This window comes from Oncorhynchus nerka, linkage group LG24, assembly GCF_034236695.1.
Source record: "Oncorhynchus nerka isolate Pitt River linkage group LG24, Oner_Uvic_2.0, whole genome shotgun sequence".
NCBI lineage: Eukaryota > Metazoa > Chordata > Actinopteri > Salmoniformes > Salmonidae > Oncorhynchus > Oncorhynchus nerka.
The window spans coordinates 83,316,180-83,325,586 of NC_088419.1; the positions used below are offsets into that span (position 1 = coordinate 83,316,180).

Sequence of the window (9,407 nt, forward strand, 5' to 3'; positions counted from 1 at the left end):
TCAGCGTAACCAAGACTAAGGAGATGATTGTGGACTACAGGAAAAGGAGGACCGAGCACGTCCCCATTCTCATCGACAGGGCTGTAGTGGAGCAGATTGAGAGCTTCAAGTTCCTTGGTGTCCACATCACCAACAAACTAGAATGGTCCAAACACACCAAGAAACTCATGAAGAGGACACGACAAAGCCTATTCCCCCTCAGGAAACTAAAAATATTTGGCATGGGTCCTGAGATCCTCAAAAGGTTCTACAGCTGCAACATCGAGAGCATCCTGACTGGTTGCATCATTGCCTGGTACGGCAATTGCTCGGCCTCCGACCGCAAGGCACTACAGAGGGTAGTGCGTACGGCCCAGGACCTCTACACCAGGCGGTGTCAGAGGAAGGCCCTAAAAATTGTCAAAGACCCCAGCCACCCCAGTCATAGACTGTTCTCTCTACTACCGCATGGCAAGCGATACCCTAGTGCCAAGTCTAGGACAAAAAGGCTTCTCAACTATTTTTACCCCCAAGCCATAAGACTCCTGAACAGGTCATAAAATGGCTACCTGGACTATTTGCACTGTGTGCCACCCCCAAGCCATAAGACTCCTGAACAGGTAATAAAATGGCTACCTGGACTATTTGCACTGTGTGCCCCCCCCAACCCCTCTTTTACGCTGCTGCTACTCTCTGTTTATCATATATCATATATGCATAGTCACTTTAACTATACATTCATGTACATACTACCTCAATTGGCCTGACCAACCAGTGCTCCCGCACATTGGCTAACCGGGCTATCTGCATTGTGTCCCGCCACCCACCAACCCTTCTTTTACCATACAGATACTCTCTGTTCATCATATATGTATAGTCACTTTAACCATATCTACATGTACATACTACCTCAATCAGCCCAACTAACCGGTGTCTGTATGTAGCCTTGCTGCTGTTATTTTTCACTGTATTTTTACTGTTATTTTTAATTCTTTACTTACCTATTGTTCACCTAATACCTTTTTTGCACTATTGGTTAGAGCCTGTAAGTAAGCATTTCACTGTAAGGCCTACACCTGTTGTATTCGGCGCACGTGACAAATAAAGAAAAGAGAAATAGAGAGAGACAGCAAGAGAGTGATCCTGGGATGAGTTTGGAAAGAAGAAAAATAATTTAAAATATATATATATATATATAGAGAGAGAGAGAGAGAGAGAGGGAGAGAGAGGTAGAGAGAGTGAGAGAGAGAGAGAGATGGGATGGGAGAGAGATAGAGAGAGAGGGAGAGGGAGAGGGAACTTCTATGAGTTTACACTGTACATTTTATATGTTTATTTCACTTTTGTATATTATCTACTTCACTTGCTTTGGCAATGTTAACATGTTTCCCATGCCAACAAAGCCCTTAAATTGAAATTGAATTGAGGGGCGGGGGGTGAGACAGAAGGAGAGTGATCCTGGTATGATTTTAGTTTAACGGCTACGAGTGGCGCAGCGGGTGCCTGCCAAGTGCCAAGGCTTCCCCATCCAAAGCCCTGATGTCATGGGTGGCAGTGAGGGGCCTGGCTACCTTTCCTCAGACAGACCGTTTATCAGATATATGAGCCAGCCAGCCAGCCAAGGCCAATGTGTGGTTCAACATTAACCCCATCACCAGTCACCAACACCGCTGCTCTCTACTCTCCTCTGCTCTGTTCTGGCTCTCCTCTGCTCTGTCTCTACCATCCTCTGCTATTCTCTCCTCTGCTCTCCTCTCCTCCGCTCTCCTCTGCTCTCCTCTCCTCCCCTCTGCGCTCTACTGCTCTCTTCTGCGCTCCTCTCCTCTTTTCTCCTCTCCCCTCTACTCCACTTTCCTCTCCTCTCCTCTCCTCTGCTCTCCTCTCCTCTCCTCCCCTCTGCTCTCTACTTCTCTCTTTTGCACTCCTCTCCTCTTTTCTCCTCTCCTCTCCTTTGCTCTCCTCTGCTCTCCTCTCCTCTCCTCTCCTCTCCTCTCCTCCCCTCTGCTCTCTACTGCTCTCTTCTGCACTCCTCTCCTCTTTTCTCCTCTCCTTTGCTCTCCTCCGCTCTCCTCTCCTATGCTCTCCTCTCCTCTGCTCTCCTCTCCTTTGCTCTCCTCTGCTGTCCTCTCCTCTCCTCTGCTCTCCTCTGCTCTCCTCCGCTCTCCTCTCCTCTTTTCTCCTCTCCTCTCCTCTCCTCCGCTCTCCTCTGCTCTTTTCTTCTCTCCTCTCCTCTCCTCTGCTCTCCTCCCCTCTGCGCTCTACTGCTCTCTTCTGCGCTCCTCTTTTCTCCTCTCCCCTCTACTCCGCTTTCCTCTCCTCTCCTCTGCTCTCCTCTCCTCCCCTCTGCTCTCTACTGCTCTCTTTTGCACTCCTCTCCTCTTTTCTCCTCTCCTCTCCTTTGCTCTCCTCTGCTCTCCACTCCTCTGCTCTCCACTCCTCTGCTCTCCCCTCTACTCTCCTATGCTCTCCTCTCCTCTGCTCTCCTCTCCTTTGCTCTCTCCTCCGCTCTCCTCTGCTCTTTTCTCCTTTCCTCTCCTTTGCTCTCCTCCGCTCTCCTCTCCTATCTCCTCCTCTCTTTCTCTGCCCCCTCTCCTCTCCTATCTCCTCCTCTCTCTCTCTGCCCCTTCTCCTCTCCTCTCCTATCTCCTCCTCTCTCTCTGCCCCCTCTCCTCTCCTCTCCTCCCCTCTGCTCTCTACTGCTCTCTTCTGCACTCCTCTCCTCTTTTCTCCTCTCCTTTGCTCTCCTCTCCTCTCCTCCGCTCTCCTCTCCTATGCTCTCCTCTCCTCTGCTCTCCTCTCCTTTGCTCTCCTCCGCTCTCCTCTCTTCTCCTCTGCTCTCCTCCGCTCTCCTCTCCTCTGCTCTCCTCCGCTCTCCTCTCCTCTCCTCTTTTCTCCTCTCCTCTCCTCTGCTCTTTTCTTCTCTCCTCTCCTCTCCTCTCCTCCGCTCTCCTCTCCTCCGCTCTCCTCTCCTCTGCTCTCCTCTCCTCTCCTCTCCTCTGCTCAGAGGGAAGCATTTATGAGTGAAATGTTCCAAGATGGATATGATGCTGTGGGAAATTCTGAATTAAAGCCTTTCTTCATGGAGAGAAATTTGACACTGCCTGTCACAATCCTCTGTTGACTGATAAGCAGCATTTATTTTTAATTTTTTTTAAATCCCGCTAAGATTGGGTATTTATCAGCTCTAAGACAGCGTGGCAATGTACAAAGGCCTAATTGTGGGCGGTGAGAGATTTACCAGTCTGCATGCGACGGGGTACCATAAGTCCTTAAAGCAATGCAAACAGGTTTTAGAGATTTACACTGACACATTTACAGCTGAATTTATAAAGTAATGTTTCATTCCCACTCCTGTGAAATGAAATATAGCATGGTCCCCACGAATTAACCTGGATAAATGCTACTAAGCGAGGAAAATTGTAATTTAAAAAGTCCAAATGTATATCTCTTTTTACTACAAGGCATTTCCTAATACCTACATTAGTGCATAACCTACACAACCCATGAGGTGCATTGATGCACACTTTACTTAAATAATGAGTGTCGTTCTTCTATCAAAGAACTGATTATTTAGGCTAATTGTTGACACAAGTAAAGGAAGTTAGGCCCTTAGCTCCACTACGAGCTCTAAAGAATATGTCCAAGAGGATGCTTCTTAATCTACAGCAAAAAGCAAACCACTGTTTTGAGTCCATAGATATCCAGAGGAGATGTTCTCTCTGCCATGCCCTCACCTCCGCTGTGCAGTGCAGTCAGACAGTAATTGCAGGAAAGGGGTTTCCATGCTTGGCTTCAGATCGCAGGGGAGAAACTTGATCAAACCCTCTCTCTAGCCCAGAGAGAGCAGAGACCAAATGAGGATATGACATGAGAGTGAACAATGTTTAGCCTCAATGAATCATAGTCTCCCAAGAGTCAAGACTCCCAACCAGAAAAACACTAGGCGTAGCTTTCTGTGGGGGTTGTTTCTTAGAAGGCATTAAGATGAAAATATCATGTGGTTGTAAGAAGGAATAACTTACAGTAAAACTGCAATCTATTGCAATTTACAGAACCTATTTATCACAATCTAATATCTAAGAAACAAACCTCTGGGTTATTTTGCACAACCACCCACATTTAACAAAGATTTGGGATTAAAATCACCCACAATGATGGTTTTTTCCTTCACTAAATTAGGCTACTGGATAGTATTTTCAGTAGTAGCCTAACATACCTGGTTGCCAGTCTACGGGAATAATAGTGCCACTGGTATGCTATCAAAGATCGATAGGAAACACTTGTGATCTCATTTTCTTTACAGTCTTTACTTTATTTAGTAAATATTTTCTTAACTCTATTTCTTGAACTGCATTGTTGGTTAAGGGCTTTACAAGTAAGTATTTCACGGTAAGATCTATAAACCTGTTGTTTTTGGCGCATGTGACAAATACAATTTGATTTGATTTAATGATATCATTGCGCTGGGAAACACAAGCGGAAGTCAGTAATGAAAGTAATCAGTAGCTCTACTGCTGCTGCCAGTTGTTACACTACAAACCCAAACACACAACAACCACAACTTGAGGAGACCCACTGGGCACAGACGTCAATTCAACATCTATTCCACGTTGGTTCAACGTAATTTCATTGAAATGATGCAGAAACAACGTTGATTCAACCAGTGAGTGCCCAGTGGGGAGGGTAAACAAATTAAATTAAAAATGGATGCCTGATAGTGCATTCAAGTTCATATTTCTGCTTCTCATATCTGACCATCCGTTTAATGTAACACTGCACGAAATAATAACTGAGTAAGAATTGTATAGCCATCTATTACTGTAAGTAACCACCACTTAAACAATTAGCCAAGACAAGACATCATCTTCAAAACATGGTGCATGTTGAGCAATACAGCCATATAAACTTGGCAAACATATGATGTGAATAACAAAAGGTAAGTAGGTAATTGCTAATGCATGACATGTTTTACACACTGTTGTTTGAAAGTAACGAGGGACCAGCTGAGAAGTGTATGATTTATGACTGAGGACTGATTCATAGAAGGTGTGTGACTTTATTATCTTTCCAGATGCTTCACACTGGACCAAAACTGTCACAAAACACACACACACATACACACATACATACACTCACACACACCCCAAACACACACACACACACACACACATGTACATACACTACAACCATTACATCTGTTTCACACATATAGTTCCTTCACATTCCTGAACGTCTGAGAAGGCTTTTAAAGATACAGCAATGGATGGCTGAGTTACAGTACCATGCATTAGGAGGAGAGAGAGAAGAGGGGGCTAAGAGCTCAGCTATCAGAGCTGAGGAAGAGGACAGGAGGCTTCCTGCTAGAGACAGAGACTGCAGTCCAGACAGGGTTTTTCAGAGGCAAAGTGCCTTTAGTGTCAACAGTTCTGTCTTGTTGAAATCTGTACCCAAGGCAGTTCCACCCAAATGATTGATAGCCCTCTGACTGTTATGACATGTAAGAGACTCTGTATCATGGCAGATTGAGAATGTGTTTCTTTCCACTCCCCTTTTCCAGTCTGCTGAAGAAGTGGAGATATGAAATGGTTACGAGGGTTTGATCCCCCCCTTTTCCTGTTCTATCATAAAATCCTATTTGATGAACACATAACTCATCCAGTCATGTGTCTTGGATTACCATTCCTGGCTCCTGACACTAGTCTAAGAGAGTGGCATGTCAGAATATGGCCTTACTGCCTCCTCCAACCTTTGTAAATAATATACCAATCCAATAGGGAGGACTGCTGTAATCCAAACAAACCTAGACACATCCTCTAGCAGGCAATTAATAACACATAGACAAACTGGGTAACAAACTAAAATCCATTTCAATTCACAAGAGGGCAAACCAAAATTGGCCAATGACAGCACGTCTCTTCCAAACTTTTAAACTGTGGAAACTAGTGATGGGGAAATAAAATCGATAGTTACATATCAGATATTATTTTTGACGATATATTGCAACGTATCGCAGTGTTTCCCCTATATTCATTTAACAGTGGCGGGCCGCTGGGATAGTAAAACATTTTCAGTGAAAACTTAAATTACTAAAACCAGGGGCCTCCCGGGTGGCGCAGTGGTCTAAGGCACTGCATCGCAGTGCTAGCTGTGCCACCAGAGACTCTGGGTTCGAGCCCAGGCTCTGTCGCAGCCAGCCGCGACCGGGAGGTCCATTGGGCGACGCACAATTGGCCTAGCATCATCCAGGTTAGGGAGGGTTTGGCCGGTAGGGATATCCTTGTCTCATCGCGCACTAGAGACTCCTGTCGGGCCGGGCACAGTGCACACTGATCAGGTCGCTAGGTGCACAGTGTTGGATGCTCGCTGTGTTAAGAAGCAGTACGACTTGGTTTGGTTGTGTTTCGGAGGACACATGACTTTCGACCTTCGTCTCTCCCGAGCCCGTACGGGAGTTGTAGCGATGAGACAAGACAGTAACTACTAACAATTGGATACTATGAAATTGGGGAGAAAAAGGGGAGTAAAAATAATACTAAATTAAATTTTTTAAATTACTAAAACCTGATAGAAAGGATAATGGAGCTATGTATTTCATAGATCATCTTTGAGAACTAACAACCACCAAAATAAAAACTAGACAGACGGGGACAATCTAAAATGAGTCACTCTGATAGCATAAGAACAATTAGCTTTAAAACTGCACATTTTCTCTCAGCCCCATGTCATGTGTCATGTGTAGAATTGCAGGAAATTAACTTCAAAACAGCAAAATCTGTGGCCAAGAGGAGGGCCTCTAAAATTGTTCACGCCATTGGCCATGCCCACATGCCCACTGAGCCCCCACCCCCCACAATAACTTTGCCACCGCTACGGAAAAAAATCCTGGGGGAAACAATGTATCATATTGACAATATTGCAATATTATTTTTGCGTTAGTTGGCTGTAACTGCACTTTTTAAATAGGGGGACAATTTGTTTTTAGCACTTGTATTTCCATGACTGATCAACACTCTTAGTGTCCTGGCTCTCTTGTCCCTCTGCAGCAGACATATGATGAACAACATCAAATCACAGTATTGAATAGCAACACATACAGAATCACGAGGATCGTTAGAATCGCAATACATATCGTATCGGCACCTAAGTATCGTGATAGTATTATATCGTGAGGTCCCTGGCAATTTCCGGGCCCTAATGGAAACTACTTGACACCATCTGGGCACCTGCCTCCGCTAGACAGCTGTTATAAAGCTTATATAAAGCCACAGGATGTTTATAACCTTTCACAGGTTAAGTGTGGGGAGGAGAGTGATTGTTTGGCTTTGTGATGACTTAGTGAAAGGATATTATTAGCTATAAAGTCACTTTATGTCCCTGAAATCACAACTGTTGTGACAGAAATGTAAACAACATGATATATCAATGAACTTCCTCACTGCCAGTGTGTGCAGGACAAGGTACTAGGCCTATAGAGATTGGAGAAGACAACGTTGCAAGACAATACTTTTAGACACACGACAAGTCTAGCTAGGCTACTGTTTGTTTGACTACAGTGATTAGCCTTACATTTCTGACGGAGTGAGTCTGTTCCAACAAAGACATTTTCTTCCCTTTCGAAAAACTTCATTACTCTCAGCATCAGTCAGCATTGTATTGCTGAGTTTGTTTTAAATCACAAATGGATCGACACTCACAATGGACCTCCAGCTGGGACTGAGATAGTTATCCTCTTCATCATGTCTGGAGAAGAAGAGTCCTTTTGTTTTTCAATATACTGGAGATTATAAATCAATGTTTCAATTGGCTTTGTTTAAAATATAAACGACTTGGCGGTAATCAATACTTGATCAATGAAGATAGTATGTGGAACCAAGTAGCCTATTTCGAAGTCCAAGAAAACAACGAATTGAATGTCCATATAACCATCTGAATTTTGTTTTATTAACGGGGGGGGGAAACAAATCAAATGAGGAAAGGAAATATTTTGCAGAGACACGTCAATCGAATAAATCGATAGGCTAGTGACCAATAGCCTATGTATCACCATACGAATGGCATCAAATATGAAAATGCATGGCATTCAAATTTGCGTGTGTTTCAGATAATATGACATTGTAACACTGTAATAAAGTCACATTCTTACGTGTCGCAGACATCTCTAGGACAGCCAGGAGTAGCACGATGGTTCGGATAATGTGGAGCTGACATCTCGGAGGACGGTGGGTCACTGTTGCTCGAGCTGGATACATTCCTCCGATGCTTTTCTAGTTCCTTTACACCCACTACAACCGTAATCTCACGTGCAAACGTTGATTTAAAAAGAAGACACACAAAAATGTCTATAATAACTGTCTACGCACTCGTCCTTATCCTGTGACTGTGTGTAGTAGAACGCACGAAGTTCTCTCTCTTTCCCTGCCTCCTCTCTCTGACCGCCGGAGTCCCACTGTCTTCTTTCCCTGCCTCCTCTCTCTGACCGCCGGAGTCCCACTGTCTTCTTTCCCTGTCTCCTCTCTCTGACCGCCGGAGTCCCACTGTCTTCTTTCCCTGTCTCCTCTCTCTGACCGCCGGAGTCCCACTGTCTTCTTTCCCTGTCTCCTCTCTCTGACTCCCACTGTCTCTGTCTCCTCTCTCTGACCGCCGGAGTCCCACTGTCTTCTTTCCCTGTCTCCTCTCTCTGACCGCCGGAGTCCCACTGTCTTCTTTCCCTGTCTCCTCTCTCTGACCGCCGGAGTCCCACTGTCTTCTTTCCCTGTCTCCTCTCTCTGACCGCCGGAGTCCCACTGACTTCTTTCCCTGTCTCCTCTCTCTGACCGCCGGAGTCCCACTGACTTCTTTCCCTGTCTCCTCTCTCTGACCGCCGGAGTCCCACTGACTTCTTTCCCTGTCTCCTCTCTCTGACCGCCCACTGTCTTCTTTCCCTGTCTCCTCTCTCTGAGTCCCACTGACTTCTTTCCCTGTCTCCTCTCTCTGACCGCCGGAGTCCCACTGACTTCTTTCCCTGTCTCCTCTCTCTGACCGCCGGAGTCCCACTGCCTTCTTTCCCGCTCTGAGCGCACGCTCACAAAACGTATGTCTGAGCGGCTCGTCTCGCACGAGCCATCTGGTTCTGATTAGTGCTCGATGTGTCGCCACCTTGTGTTGAAAATACACAGTTCTTTGCGCAACCAAAGTGTTCAGATCGCACCAAGAAAAACGTGATGCATTGCGGTCTATGTATGGTGTTTGAAGTTAATTTATTAATTCCCATATGGGTGGGCTATACTAGCATAGCAGACATACATAAGAACCTATTCTAATTGCTGTAACAAAGCTGGAGTAAAAGTAGGCTAGCCTACTTCAGGTCATGCAAAAGTGTGTATCAATCAATTAATCATTTTAGTAAATAATATCAGCAGTTCCAATTCACTACAGAAAAATAGATTATT

The 9,407-nt window shown here is 45.1% G+C and overlaps 1 protein-coding gene across 1 annotated transcript in view; it reads right to left on the reverse strand.

Annotated features, from left to right (window-relative positions):
- The window catches only part of ror1 (receptor tyrosine kinase-like orphan receptor 1), a 297,767-nt gene extending 289,185 nt beyond the window's left edge, over window positions 1–8,582 (reverse strand). The window contains exon 1 of the mRNA XM_065009217.1: window positions 8,123–8,582. Within this exon, the coding sequence (XP_064865289.1) occupies window positions 8,123–8,228 (106 nt within the window). The 5' untranslated portion in view covers window positions 8,229–8,582. The remainder of the gene's footprint in view (window positions 1–8,122) is intronic.
- Window positions 8,583–9,407: the final 825 nt, after the last annotated feature.